Source organism: Argentina silus (assembly GCF_951799395.1).
Source record: "Argentina silus genome assembly, chromosome: 7".
Taxonomy (NCBI): domain Eukaryota; kingdom Metazoa; phylum Chordata; class Actinopteri; order Argentiniformes; family Argentinidae; genus Argentina; species Argentina silus.
Window position 1 is genome coordinate 7962769 of NC_139661.1, and position 15596 is coordinate 7978364.

The 15596-nt window shown below is 44.5% G+C and overlaps 2 protein-coding genes across 2 annotated transcripts; one reads left to right on the top strand and one right to left on the bottom strand.

Moving 5' to 3' along the window:
• Nucleotides 1-297: 297 nt before the first annotated feature.
• On the top strand, nt 298-5708 carry rad9b (RAD9 checkpoint clamp component B; the record flags this gene model as incomplete). Its single annotated transcript, XM_083674282.1, has 11 exons — nt 298-331; nt 529-599; nt 717-854; nt 1095-1209; nt 1392-1491; nt 1784-1890; nt 2002-2108; nt 2929-2993; nt 3205-3327; nt 5011-5239; nt 5577-5708. The coding sequence occupies 11 exons, from the start codon at nt 298-300 to the stop codon at nt 5706-5708; spliced, it is 1221 nt and encodes a 406-aa protein (XP_083530408.1).
• A 2011-nt stretch (nt 5709-7719) lies between these two features.
• pptc7a (protein phosphatase targeting COQ7 a) lies at nt 7720-15089 on the bottom strand. Its single transcript, XM_083673714.1, has 6 exons — nt 14537-15089; nt 12888-13067; nt 11491-11689; nt 10122-10245; nt 9860-9989; nt 7720-9670 (listed from the first exon to the last, which is right to left on the bottom strand). Exons 1-6 carry the CDS (start codon nt 14736-14738, stop codon nt 9612-9614), a joined length of 894 nt encoding a protein of 297 aa, XP_083529840.1. The 5' UTR covers nt 14739-15089; the 3' UTR covers nt 7720-9611.
• Between the last annotated feature and the right edge of the window lie 507 nt (nt 15090-15596).

Below are 15596 nucleotides of genomic sequence, written 5' to 3' on the forward strand. Positions count from 1 at the left end.
AAATATAGTTTTTAGTCAAAAGAATGACACCTGGATGCAGGTCTCACTAGGATATTCCCCCCACATTTTCAAATGGATTATTATTTTGTGTCCCACGTGAACTGCTTATAGAGATAAATAGATGACAAGAAGAGCCAAAAACCTTCAATAATTGATATATTATATAATTGATATATCATATCTAATCCTTCTCTGGAGGAGCTCTCTCTCTCTGTGTTGTGGCTGTTCGAGCGCACCAAATGTACATGACGTCACACGACATGACGACACACGACAGACTACTTTTTGGTGGTCAAGATGAAGTGTGTCATTGAAAGTAACGGTGTGAAAGGTATGTAAAGGCTTCGACTTCTTATAGACAACTGTAATTGACCACAATAACAGGTCTCTGAGGTCATTTTAGTGATTTTAACATAAGCCATGTCAAAATGATTGACTGCTAGCCAGCCATTCATTCACCTAGCTGGCTAGCTAGCTCTTGACCATTGATATGGCTATATCATAGGATTCTTTTTTTTTTTTTTACAGTGTTTGGAAAGGCTATTCATGCTTTGGCACGCATAGGTGACGAATTATGGTTGGATCCCATGGTGAAAGGGGTAATAATCTATTCATAAAGGTTTGACAGTAGACAGACATAAAGTGATAGCAGCATCCAAGTGTCTCTAATTACCCTTTTGTGTCTCTATCTGCCTGGTCTCGTCTCGTGATTGTAGTTGGCAGTGAGGTCAGTGAATTCAGCCCATTCTGCCTACGCCTGCTTCCTCTTCTCCCCACTGTTCTTCCAGCACTACAGCCCAGAAATAGAACCCGCTCAGGACTGTGGGACTATCAAATGCAAATTGACCATGAAGGTATTGTTCAAGTTGCTTGGGGATATAAAGGTCTCAGACCCAGCCAGAGAACAGTTCATCATGGTTTTGTAGAATACTGTTCTTTATTTAGAGGGAAGGTCCAGCAGCTAGTGATAAAAACAAAAGCAGACCCAAATAATAATATGAAGCTCAAAGGGATCATTTATGTGTCATGCTGTGGGGTTGCTATGCCTGTAACGATAGTGTCATATTTATGTATTATGCAACATTTGGTCTTAGTCAGTGCTGCCACTGTTTCGGTGCTTGGCCATGATTGAGCGTAACGTGGACCGGTGTCAAGTATCCATCAACCTCCCAGACAACCGTGTGATATTCCAGTTTTACTGCAGACATGGTAGGTGGGCCAGCACATATAGTGCCATTAGATGAAAGCTTGAATCCCAGTTAAATCTTTTTCCACTTGTCTTTTAGATTTGGTGGGTGTGTGACTGATGTCCAGTGGGTGTATTACCTACCATCATCACTAGATGTCAGTGTGTCCCAGTGATCCCTTCTGTCCCTCCTTGGCTGTGACAGGTATCACCAAAACACACAACCTGGGGTTTCAGGAGAGTGAAGCTCTGCAGGCTGTATTTTCCTCTCACCTCTGTCCCAATGTGCTGAAGGCCCAGGCCAGGTGAGCACAGATAACACCCCCTGTACAGGTGTCATGTTTGAACAGGGAAATAGCAAGCCATGTGACCAATGTACTGTATGAATAGTGAGTCAGAATTGTTCTGGGGTTAATTTGCCCCAGAAGCATGGATCTAGGATCCGCTTACCCTACTTAAATCCTAAGATTAACAATTAGGGAGAATAATTAAAAACTGACTGATTAGTTTAACTGTGATGAATATAATGGGTTTAGGGTAAATAGATTAAAACCCTTGTTTTGTTGTTTTGTTTGTTTGTTATTTACTCTTGTGCAGACTTCTAGGTGACATGGTGATGCACTTCCCAGTGTCTCAGGAGGAGATTACTCTGTCCATGTCTCCTCTGAGACTCAATCTGAAAAACTACTATGAAGAGGAAAATGGTGACATTTTTGGGCCTGTGATATACAATCTCTATTGCTACAATTGCAATTACACAAATAATGACAACATATTCTTTCTAATAATCTAACTAATGATTGGTGTTGATGTAGATCGCACAAAGGCCATGTACACTGAGATGTCTTTACACCCAAGTGAGTTTGACTACTTCCAGGTCGGAGTTGACTCGGACATAACATTCTGTCTGAAGGAGTTGAGGGTAAGGGTGGTTATTTTGGGATGGTCCTTTTTTTCCGTCACATGAGCCTTTGAGTAGTGTGTGTATGTGCGTGTGTGTGTGTGTTTGCGTGTGTGTGCACACCCAGGGCTATTTAATGTGTAAAGGCGACTGGACCCAAGTGTTTTTTTTATTTATGGCCCTAGACAGTGTTCAGGAGACTCTGTACCCTATCATTTTCATGTGAACTTTCCCCTCTTGGCTGGGATTCTGCTTTTTTGCAGAGACCATATGACAAGACCGCATATAACCCTGATGAACCAGGTTATATCTACATGAAAACAAGTATAATGGGAAGATATCAGTCATTTTATGTATTGTGTTCACCTAAATCATGAGATATTTTCATTAATCATAAAGTCCGCCTAATGAGACTTTGTGTAAGCAGACCTACAACCCCTGACCCTAATGGAATGTTGTTTTGGGGTAGCCCGTTGAAAAGTTGCTCATTACACAAAACCATGCTAAGCTGTTCCTATAGACTGCTGTGTTCCTGCCAGCCTGTGATTGTGACAGTGAGCCAGTCTTTATGTTGCTGCTGGTCCTACCTGTTACAGTGTGTTTTGGTGTCTGAACACATGATCACCTCTTCATTGTGACCCATACAATTTCACAGGTCATGACCACACCAGCAAGTGTAATCTGTCCCCTGTCCCCTAATAATCCATTGTTCTCTGTCTACCTGAGTACCAAAATGTGGAATGTTATTGTCATTGGTGGTGAATAATCCATACCATCAGAGGAACATAAGTTACTCCAGACATGCCATATTTGTGATGTCTTTCTTTATCCTCCTCTTTAGGGATTGTTGTCCTTTGCAGAATCACATGGTCTACCAGTGTCTGCCCACTTTGGTGCTGCTGGAAAGTAAGAATCCGAATCCCCAAGGTTGTAACCAATGACTGATCTAAAAACACACAACAAAGTCATGCCGTTCTTAATTTCGGAATGAGCACAGATCCTTCATGGGCCAGCCTTGGCCACTCTACATTTGAGAGGTCCTTGGGGTGTGTTACAGTGGCATACAGCGACGGGTCGGACAAGTATGCTGATGTTGTCTGTGTCTGCTATCTTTCAGGCCTGTGTCCTTCAGCGTGGAGGACATGGTCTTGGAGGCGAGCGTGGTGTTGGCTACTCTGGAGGACCCTGCGGGTAGAAGCCCGTCCCAAGCTGCAGAAACCCAGGCACCTGCTGCACTGAGGTAGCCCTCACCATCAATATGGCTACATTTTGCCCATCCGTCACATGCTGCCCTCTGAGTCGGTCTGCATCATCTATTTAATACTCGACCGACTCTCAATTAGGATATTATTGAATCATTTGTACAATGTTCCAGCATTGTTTCAAGTAGACAAGGAAGCCCTTGTTATTAATAGCAGATTGTCCCTAGGAAAAGCAATGACTCAAATCAGTCACACATAATAGGATGAGATTGATGTGCCTTGATAATCATGTGACAGTAGAGAAGGGTAGATTTGAACCACGTCTCTGTGCTACCTGTGGTGAGCTCCTGCTGGAGGCAGTTTGTCCTCACCCGGTTTGTTTCTGGGTTCCTAAGTGGCCGTGGTGTTTACAGCGTAGTGCCGTGGCTGTGTAACTGAGCCAGGCTATCTGGGGCAAGGCCTTGCAGGGTTAGAAGCCTAGCAGACTGACGGGCTCTAATCCCTACATCCCCCACAGTAACCGGTTACTGAACCCTGCTGCTGTGCTGTGCTGTGGTGGTGATGTCATGGTGTGTCTGTCTCTCCACCCGGCGTCCATCCCCGTGAGCGTCTCTGCTCTGAGCTGGAGGTGGGCTCTCCCTGCACCAGTCCCAGCCGGATCGTTGCACATCTGGGTCACTTGTGTCTCTCCCTGCACTGCCGTGAGTCTACAGCGTCACTGCCGGACCTGATCAGCAGCATGCTCAGTACCCCCGTCCCCGAGCTTGAGGCTCGCTTTCCTATTCATATCCCATTCAGCTTCTCACAGCTTTCAAATGGAATCCTTCTAAGTATGTTTATCTATGTTGATCTAGGAAACCTGGGGGGTTGTTTGCACACTGTTATGTTTCTGTTCATGTATACATGTTGGTAACATGTTCTTCACGTTACCAAGCTGGCTTTTCAGGTACACTCACATTCTCTCCCCTGCGGTGACGCTCTTCTATCCAGTGCTAGTCTGGTTGTTTCTCAGTGGTGTTTAAGGACAGACGGCATGTTTATGCTGAGAGGCTGTGAGACACAGCAAGAGACAGTGTCCTCAGCTGCATTGAGAACGGGGAGGGAGCGGGCAGCCTCGGAGCAAAGCCAAAGCTGAACAACTCTTGTCGCTCCAGGGGGGGGTTTACAGAGAGTGGGTGTGTGCGTAAATTTCCGCCCTGCCCTCTGTCTGCCTCTTTTTCTCTCTCTGTTCCTCCGTCTCTCACCCTACTGTGGCTCTCTCTCTCTCGAGCTCTTCCCTTCCCTTCCCCTCCCCTCTCTCTCTCTCCCTCACACAGTGACGCACGTGCTGGTGCAGTAACTCACGAGGCACAGTGGTAGCCCACACGCTCATGAGAACAGAGGCTTCTATCAAACATACTGATAAATGACCGGCTAATCATTCAAGGGACAAACATCTTTCCCTATCAGATGTAATTACACTCATGAATACGTGAATAGAATGGCTACGATGATTTCATTTAATTCACACTTAGAATAATGATTTTAGATTCATTGAACAGCCATAATCTGCATGTAAACAAAAAAAGGAAAAGATTAAGACTGGTGTGACTGTAGGAAGAGCACAGGAGGAGGATAACAGGCTAGTAACAGGCCTAGTAACAGGCCTAGTAACAGGCCTAGTAACAGGCCTAGTAACAGGCCTAGTAACAGGCCTAGTAACAGGCTTCATATGCTCTCAGGTGTGGTGGTGTTGCACGTCTCCCTGAGGGCCCGTGGGAGGCCGATGCTGGGCCACCCCTAGGGTTTTCTGCCGTGGGCGAGCTGATCGCATCCAGCCAGGGAAGCCCAGCGTTCAGTGGAGCAGCCCTCATGAGAGAGCTGCGTCAGACAGAGGATTCTGACAGACTCGGAGCACCACATCGCACAGACAGAGAGCCTGCTTCCATCACAACTCCTGCCTCCTCCAAGGTAACACAAACTTTCTCTCCAATTCTTTCGTCCGTGTGCCAAAGTACAAATAGTGCCTGCTTTGCTTTGACCTTCAACTGGAAATGTCCCCAAGATTGCACGAATACCTCACCATTTGAGGTACGGTTGATGAGTAGGATGAAAGCTCTGCATTGGTGACCCAGCTGTCTGCACAACCCTCCTATCCCCTGCTCTCATCCCTAAGAACCACCAGACCGTAACGCTGGCCATATGTTGAAGACCGTTCAAAGCTTGCTCTGTGGAGGGTAATGAACAAGAGTAGATGCTGCTTGTGTTCAGCTGTCTCTTAGTGTTATGTGTTGTTTTGTTTCCCTAGATTCGCACCCTCCTTTTTGGGGCCTTGTCTGGTGAGCAGGGTGACGGTTGTGCCTCCATGCTGCCCAGTCTAGTATATGCCAGTGACACAGAGGATGACGGAGGAGAGGATAGGGTCAGCGGTGCACTCTGACCCTGAATCAGTGCACCAGTCCAAGAACTCTTCTCACTGAGATCTCCACTTTTGATGATGCTGAAAAAACAAGCCACAACTTCAATGGATAGTCATTGCACCATTTGACTTGGTTTTATTGTTAAAGGTTTGTATTTCAATGTTTTTAGTTTTTTCATCAACTGTTTATATCCCTTGCAAGTTTTGTCATCAAACCATAATTGGGTAAAAAAATGTTTTATTGAATGTTGTAAATGAAGCCAATTTCAATTAATGTAGCTTATACAGCATGCAACTGTTTTGAATTGGTCACTTATAGAATGGTGGTTCACAGTGTATTGAGGCTTTTGTGATGATGCACTTTGACTTGACTTGATTTGACTTGACTGTTCAATTATTTGAATGTACCAGGCTATTGGAATTGGAAGTAGCACAGAAGAGTCAGACACCTAAAACATAATTAAAGTGATTTAAATGCATGTTTGATCTGGTCCTCCCATGATAACATTCCTTTAGTGTTTGGAGATGCCACACCTGTGCTGATAGTAACTCGTATTAACCCTCACTGACTGGATAGAGGCTGTGGAATATGTAACTGAACCCACAGATCAGACTGGGCATTCTCACTGAGTATTCGATGTCCCTATGTTGCATAAGAGCACGCAACTGCAAGTGGAACAGGCCCATACTGCCTCTGAGACCTAGGAATGGATGAGTCAGAGCTGGGAAATGCAGCCTGGCAAGGAACATGCTTCCATCTGCTAGGACAAAGCCTCTGCAATAATGCATGAGGATTCTCAATGAAGAAACACACAAACATGTGAGGCAAAAGTAGCAGGTAGGATCCGCTGTGCCATGTATTGGATCTTGCTCCCCTCAACAACACACTTATAAGGGAATGTTCAGCACAGTGTGAATAGACAGAAGTCTACTAAAGGAGTCGAAAGGTTATTTGGTCCCATATCCATTGCATGCAATAACTGCATCAAACCTGCCAATCTATGAACCCTTGGATGCATTTGCACCATGTTTTGGGTCCTTCCCAATGGTGAGTGTATGGTGGACGATGTCTGGATATATTTTGGTAGCTAGCCTCTTAACTCACCATTCATGATTCATTTATGGTTGTTCGTTTATAACCATGGCAGCATCAGAGTGAATTCAGAAGTGCTGAGAAACATCTTCTCTGCTCACTTACTGTTTTTAGACATCATTCACGATTCACTCACCATTGAGAAAGACATGACCCAAAGCATTCTGCAAATGAATCCAAAGAGTTATGAGGCGCATGCAATCAATATGGGACCATATACCAACATTTGAACTACTTCAATACACGTAAAGTTGTACTTTCACCACACATGTATCATTTGATCTTGAATCCAAATTGCTGGACTACAGAGGAAAAAATATATTTTTAAGACCAACTGTCCAAAGACTTACAGCACTCTCTCAATATGAATCAGCATAATGTTCTAGTGCACAAACAACATGTAAAAATGACAATACACAGAGATAATAAATACTATAATCTTTATTTAAATATTTTACATCCTTGAAAACATGTTTACAGAACCTGTCTCTGCATTGTTGAACTGTACACACAAAATATATAGATACATGCAGCTCTCATTGTAACAAACTTTGCTTTTTGACTGGAGGATGACAACAGGGGTACTGGCAGGTCAGTGACGAACAGGACGTGGGGAAGCTAGCTTTGATAGTGCCATCTGACAGGGAGGATTGCTTATTCATGGAGGATTGCTTGAACCACCCGAGGGCACTTAAAGGCTGGTGAAGTTCTTGTCAACCATTCAGTGCCATAATGCTTCAGATTACTTTTCGACCAACAGGTGCCCTTCAGCTCCAATTACAATGAAAAGGTATGCAGGTGTTTTGGTTCCTCTTTGGTAGCTCTATATCAGTTTGTACCGCTGTACCAATACCTTTTCTTGTTAAGGGAAAGCCCTTTAGGCAAGACCGTAGCTTGCAGCAAGGGGAGCACCAGATAGTCAAAAACAAAAGAACACCAAAAGGTACATGGAACATTTATTACAGATTCTACGATCATCTGTCATGTTTTTTTATGAAAATAAATATCTACATCATTCAATTTGAATGTGCCCAATGGTGGAAGGCTTAGAACACATGGGCAACAGGGGTCTTTCATCAGATGGAGCATGTTAAGTTTGTATTAAGACAGCAGGGCATGATGGGGAAACTAAATGTGAATGATATGGCTACTTGTCAGGTTCAGGCTCTATGCTCAGTAGCTGGCACATAATAGGGGATTAAGGGGATAATTGTATACACAATTTTGCCAGTATCAATTACACCTGATACAAGGCACATCAGATCTGCAATGTATAACTGAACATCATGTACATAGTACATGTAAAAACAAAATGTCACTCTTACAAAATTGCTGCACAGGAGTTATGTAAATGCACAGTGCAAATTTGCAGCAAAAGAATTAAGCAAAAATGAACATGTCGCTGGAGAAAGAAAATAAAACACCTGCAGTTCAACATTAAATAAAAACAAGTGAATTGATTCAAATGATTTATCAAATGTGCCATTGGAGCTTTACAGCAGGGATAACTGATGAGGTGACTAGAAAAACTCAGATTGTGAACAATGGTTGCTAAAGCTACATTGAAACTGTGTTCAGTCCAGATATACCCAACCCCAACCCACCAAACAAAGAAGTTAAAAAATGTGCTTGGTCACCTGCCCAATGTCTACGGTAAGCTTTTTCAGATATGCTTTCTTTAACCTTGTGCGTAAATGGTTGCAACCCCAATGGATACTGAAAACACTGTAGCCTACACAGAACCCACCCACTCTACATGTATACATTAAATACATCTGACACACAATAGGTTACTCTAACACACACACAACCTTCACACTAGGCATGACATTAAGGGGAGGACATATGTTTGACACCACCTATATTTATTTGAAAAAATATTCTTAAAAAATGATTTAGAAACACAGATTAATTTGGTCTGTGCAATACCCAAATTGTACTGATATGGCTAAAGTTTGCAGCGGCTGCAACCTATTAAATCTGCCAAAAATGTAAGTGTCACATATGGTCCCTTTCCCAATAAGATATGCCCTTATGCCCGCATAGTAATAGTTTCATGCCCTTAAACTGTAATTTTGTTTCCATTTCAATTTCATGTAATCCAAGTCACTGAAGTTGTCGTGGCCCTATTTGCACATTGTCTTGGACAATAAAGCACATTTACTCAGACCTGGTGGTATACTGCCACTTCCTGCATCAAATCAGCTTGGTTGTCTTGGTTAATATGGATCACTGGCTTCATGGTGTCCCTGTCTAACCTGACAACAGCGTAACAGATTTTCATACTTGCCTTTCCCACATCTAATCACTGGCTACCACTGACCCCTTTACTAAATCTGCCTCCTGAGCTTTGCTCCAAGCCCAAACCTATGCCCGGAAATAAAGGTCTTATCCTTCTCATGTGGGAGCTTCATCTCCAATGTGCCTACGTTCTTCATCCCGGTGAATGGGATTACTCAGTGACAACTGGAACGCTTCCAAGATGGATACTTTGCTGTAACTGAGCCAGAGAGGTATATCAGAACTTAACCCTCTGCTATATTTGTCCATTTCCTCCAGCTATTACATGTTGACACACCTCTGATGGTATGTAGACTGTGCATATGGCCACCTGAGAGGTGGACCTGATTGAGACAGCCTACGGAGGGACCTGGAGCAATGATGGTCCTAGGAGGAGGTTTACTGGGGCCGTAAAGGGCCAGGAGAGGTGGGTCTCAGCCACCAACATCAGTCCCTAATCCTGACCAGCAGGAATCAAAGCAGTCCAACACCTGGAGAGGCAGATGGTGAGAGGAAAGTCACCTCCTTCCTCTTCTCCGGCCATACAGTCTCTAGTCTGTGTACTCTGCCACTATCGACAGCAAAACAGTGATGTCATCTGGCTTTCCTCCTATGGAGAGGAAAAGGACAGTCAGGAAGAGGACAGACATTCTAAACCTCTTCCATTTTCAGCATAACAGCAAAGGAAGGACAACAGTAAAATGGGAGTTTATAAAAGCAGCATCAGGAGCAAATGGACTGTAAAGTACCATGGCTTTCTCCCTTCTCTGCTTGCATGAAGGGTAAAAGTGATCATTACCTCTAACATTCAATCCATTGTCACAGGCAAACTGTGCAAAAGGCGACATGTAATTGGGGTCGTAAGCCAGAACATGGGCCTGCTCTGCAATGCTCCTGGCTGTCTGCTGGATACTCTCATAGTTGGTGTTCTGAAAAACAAAACATGGAGGACAACGTGTTAGCATTCCTGGCATGTCTCGTTCCTTTAACTCCATACGCGCCTGACTCAAACAGAAAACGTGTTTGAACCACCCTTAAAACAGGGTTTAGAGAGACCATACCTTGAGTTTTTTCAGCTCTTGTAGGATCATGTAGTCCGGCATGTTGTCAAAGAGGCCGTCTGTGGCAGTGAGAATGATGTCTCCTAGCTGGACGTCAAAGGAGGAGCTGTCTGCAGCGTCAGGACTGAGTGGGACAAAGAGACACAGAGAGTCAAGAGTCAAGCTAGAAGTGTTACAGGAGCATTAGTTAAGGAGTATTATAAATAGGAGTTTATTAAGGATCTTATGGAGCCTTAGTTCAATATGTTGATACTGCAGCCAATAGTAACCAGGTTATGACCCCATTAAATCGCTTCCCCTCTACCCCTCCTTGAGTGTCTGACTGGCCGTCTCTCACACAGCCCTACAGGAAATCTGGCCTGTCTGAGCCTGACAAAGCCCAGTTTAATCTGAGCCTCTAACCCAGCCCCTCCTGAGCTCACAGACACACACTATTGCCCCAAATCCACTATGTTCCACTTTGGGACAGAAGCACATGGCATGGCACTCATGGCCAGAGGTCATGGTCTCATACCTGATTATGATAGACTGATCAATGTTAAGTACAAATGAGCTCTAAAAAAAAAAAAAAAAAAAAAAAAGTTAGCGTTTTAGTTCCCATTCTCAACTCATATTTCAGCTGTCAAAAAAAATAAACTGCGACCGACTAGTGGAAAACTGTATGACGAAAAGTCATTTAGGGAACAGTCACATGGTGTGCGGTTTGAAAAGCACACCTTGGTCTCATGAGAGGTTCGTAAAGCACTGCCGTCATAGTGATGTGCGATACACACATATAGACCTGGGCCAAGTTCAGTGTCCAGTGTCAAGTTCAGTTCCTGGAATGCAGCCAGACTTTCTCTGACAGACTCTCTGTACCTAAGCCTTTCAGGCTACTGTCCTACATTAGAATGTACCATGCATCTGATATTATAAAAACCGTTGGACAGATTAAGGTTAGTATTAAATGAATCATGAACATCTGGTGTATAAAGCACTCCAATCACTTACCAAAGAGAAATTACCACAGTTATTATATACATATATATAATCTCCCCAGTTCAAGATTAAATGGGTGAAATGGCATGTGGGCCAGCAGGCGTGGGATTGGCTGGGGTGAGGAGGGCCCACAGTCCACCCCTGTGTGATGAGACTTTGACCTGACAGAGAGTGTGTGGCAGGTATCCAGCACTCAACCTGCGCTTCACTGATATCAGCACTAAAGCAGACGGCACGCCACAACAACAAGAGACAGCAGCGCGTGGCCCCAGACACCCCTGGCACTGCACACACCCGGCATAACTTGCGCTCACCAACGCTGAGGAGAACATTGGACTTGGCTACAGGGAGAGCTAGCATACGTAGAGGGCTGTCATGATGAGTGTCTGACCTGTCGCTGAGGACGGCTCCCTCGGCCTCCGGAGGGGCGATGGAGAGCTGGAAGGGTGTGTTGAAATAGTGCTGCTGTTCGTCTGAGCGATGCACCACCTCTCCGCCCCGCACCACCAGGAAGCCCGAGTCTCCCAGGTTGGCTGTGTGCAGCCGGTGGCTCTGCCGGTCCAACACCACGATGCAGGCCGTGCTGCTGCCTGGGGGGGGAGAGAAAGGGCTTACGTCACACGAGTGGTTCTTTCTATTCTCCACCCTGCTTTTCCTTTATACCTGCTCCTGGTTGAACAGAAGATACAGTACTAAGCAGCACCCATTAATCACCCATTAGTAAATCATTAGATCTATTCATTTGTTTCAATGCAATTTTCTTTGCAGGCCTATAGTACAAATTGCTAAGACATTGTCACAAAATAGGTTTACATTCTTAAGCCCATGATGAAGACCTAGGCTATATTTGTACCCCGTCTGCATCGGGCATAAATCAGGTAGCCTATGAGTCCAAGGCAGGTAGGGTATATTCATTTGTATTCATATTGTATTGTCCAGTCAAAGTAGCCTATACAGTATCTTTTTTTGGGTTACGTGGACTTCATATAATCATATCAAAGCTAATCCACCCCAGTTAGAGGCGGTCATGTCAATACATTTCTTTCCAGCTTTGGGGAGGATGTCGAAGGAAACATAAGTTAACCAAACCGGCGAAAACATGTGCAGCCACTCCCTACTGATGATTCATCTGGACCACCAGAATGTGCTCTGGAAGCTCTCTACCAACCCAGATCACGCACTGTGACTCACTCCCTTTCTTGTCTGTTATTTCTACTGTAATACAATTACTGCTGCTGGCCTCAAGACCATTCCCTTCCACGCTTGAACAAAACACAATACAGAGTTGTCCGCCCCCCCCCCCCCGCCCCCCCCATCCCATTTCCAAGCTAGATGTGATGGAAAATTACAGACCATGAGACTCCCCCCCTTAAAAATGTTCTAAGTATTGGTTTGTTTTATCCCACATGTCGCTGCTTGCTCTATTGTAGTGAAGCAATGTGATCAAGATATTTTCTAGCCTGAATAAGTAAAACGGCATTTGGGCAGCTGCTTTCTGACTCATGGTGCAAAGATCCTATCGGCCCATCCCAATAGCCCTCCAACCACTAAACGATATAGACTGAGACATACAGCGTATTCCAAAGTTGCATAAAAGGACAGACTTCTCCAGCACAAGCTGATTAGGCTATCGTGCAAAGCAGCCGTAGTACAATCATGAATACCATAATCACTGTCTATATATGGTCTACCTATTCCAAGAGGCTGCCAGAATCAAACCAGAGACTTGTTTTTGCTCTTGTTCCCAGGATTGACTGAGATGCTTTGTTTGGGGCTGCTTTTACTCACCGAGCAGAGGCACTTTGTTCTGGAGGAGCTCGTAGTAGCTGGTTGTAAGGACGCCCACAGGGTTGCTTGGAACGAAGCGTCCCTCCTTTATTAGTCGCTCACAGGTTTTCATCAGGGTCCCTGAAAACTGCGATGGGTCCACCCCATAATCTCGCCATCCACCAACTCCATCTGCCACACCTTAAGAAACACACAACAGTCAGTTATTAGTTCAATAAAGAATTGCAAAGTGAGTGTCAATCTAGATTGACACTCCTAAGATGTCCCCTTTCTACAAAGGAAGACCTCAGTGTTGACGGAAACAAGTAGCCCTACATGCAGCTGTGATGGGAAAAACAATGGGCACTTTCACCAAAACACAAACAGGACACCAAGTGCAGGACAAGACAGTGCTGGGAATGAGAGACCAATGACACTTCAGATAATACATGTTTCTTTGTCTCAGACTCTGTAGACTGTAGGAAATGCTCCTTTAAAATGGTCACATTACTGAACAGGTCTGTTTCCTATGAACCAATTTCACTGAGTGGGAATAGAAGGGGGGTCAACATAGGCACAAATCTGCAGTATGTTGTCCCATTACATTATCAAGTGGCAACAACTCCATGCACTAACCTGGGGTCTCAACAATATGGTTCACACTGAATGAAATAATACCCCAAAATAATCTGATGTCGATGGGAATTAATATGTCGCTCTGCCTATGGTGGGAGCAGGGTCTGGCAGTCCAGGTTTTTTTTCTTAGTAAGACAACTTTCCCTTTCCCACACAAGAATTTGCATCCAGTGACCATACAAGGGCTGTCCTCTCTCACTGCCAACCTGAGGCTCACAGATGTAGCAACAAGCAGAGATGGCCTGCTTTACAGCTAGTTCCCAAACAGCGCTAGGTGTAGGGCTGCAGTCGGTGTCGGCTGCTTTTCATTTATTTATTCCTCACAACCTGTGCCTGAACTAGACATTGGAAACTAGGAGAGAGGACTCCCTGATCAATCAATGATATTAAATGCCGGTAAGAAAGGACAACCTAGACTGCAGTCGAAGACAGGATCTGTGCTAGAGCGTTGGTTAAGGCCCTGATCAGGTACAAAGAGCACAGCCCTTGTTCGGTGTGTAAAAGAAACGTCCATGTAGCAGTATACTAATCATACTCATTGAGGAGCCATCTAAACCTCATGTGACGAGTGGATAACATAATATATGCTGTACTATTGACACTCAGCATCCACCTGCCATGGCCTCAATACATACACCAACAATACACATACTCCCTATTCTCTTTCCCTCTGTGGAGAACAATGTGCATGTTTGGATATGACGGCCACCTACATCCACTCTCACCTCCAAGGTATGCCTCATGCCCCTCTAGTCTTGGTCACCAATCTACAGTATTCATGGCTTGGAACCAAATAAATGCAATCCATTTTCATACTTGTCACCATCACACAAACAAAACAAACAGCCTTGAGTATCATCCGATGGCATGCTATTGTTTGATTGCGAGTGTACAGCTAACACAATAGCCAGCGAGCTAGCTGAATGTGCACAACCTGGCTAAGAGGTGACTTAGCTACTTGTTTTGTCTGTGTTGTTACCGCAGCTCGCACCGTGGTATCTTCGTGTGTGCATTTGTTTCGCAGATGAACTCACCCAAAACATCGGCAGATCTATGTCGGGCAATAAAGCAAGCGTCGTCGCCGTAGCACATCCCTTTCTTCAAGATGCCCTTTCGAAAATCCTTACCGAACCCGCAGCTTGCTGTTACCAGGCTGTAATCGCGGCTATCTGTTTGAGAGAGTCCGCCAATGACAGCTCTGGCAACCAGTCTACCGTACGAAAGTACGGAGAACATCACCTATACACTAGCTGTCACCAAATTAAGTTGCCACGCTAGCAACCTAGCTAGTTTAGCGACAATGTGACCGTACAATCTTTACTTCCTAGCTAGCTAATGTTGGGGGGGGTGCTGCTTGGACTAGTTAGCTAGCAGCTAGCCTGACAATAACATTCGCCACGCACAGACAAAGCCGTGAGCCAGGACTATGAGCCCCCAAACGAGGATTGTATTATTTAAACTGAAGTGTTCTTGATCATTTAGTGACGACAGTCCATTAATTTCACGGATTTCACACATCTAGGTCCCCAGAGATGTTCCTTCGTCACAGCCATGGTGTCAGAACAGCCTACATAACGCACGAATATATCTACAACAGCGCTGAAGCGAGCCTGAGTGCTCAGCCCTGTGCTATGACTGCGATCTTGTGACTGTCGTGACGTCAAATGTGATTACGCAATTTGGACTTCCTTATAAGGGCATTGATTCTACCTCTCTTCCAACCCTGATAATCAATCCTGTCTGTTTTTTTTTTTTTACATAAGGATGCTATTCAAAGGTCATCATGATATGTATCCATTTCTAATCATTCATATAATCCGATGAACGAATCTAAATGTTAATGTTTTGCCCCAGACCTATCAACAGAGATGGAGGGTTGCTAGCTCAAGTTGACTTGAATTCTTGGCACCCCCTTGTGGCATTAAACTAGGGAGCATGAGCATCAGAAAGTCTATGATCAGAACCCAGAGGACATCACTAATACATGTAGGGCTATTTCAGACCAGTTGAAGTAGGTGACCAACTATCCATTACCATTAGTTACACTAATGACACTGATGTTTGTTAATTATCACTCTGTCAATTAAAACAAAA

Excerpts from the sequence above, each read along its gene's own strand:
- pptc7a (XM_083673714.1), bottom strand. The coding sequence starts at position 14,738 with ATGTTCTCCGTACTTTCGTACGGTAGACTGGTTGCCAGAGCTGTCATT. Across the intron at positions 9,990-10,121 it reads AAGAGCTGAAAAAACTCAAG|AACACCAACTATGAGAGTAT; the intron begins GTATGGTCTCTC and ends TTTGTTTTTCAG. Across the intron at positions 9,671-9,859 it reads CAATGGATTGAATGTTAGAG|GAGGAAAGCCAGATGACATC; the intron begins GTAATGATCACT and ends TCCTCTCCATAG.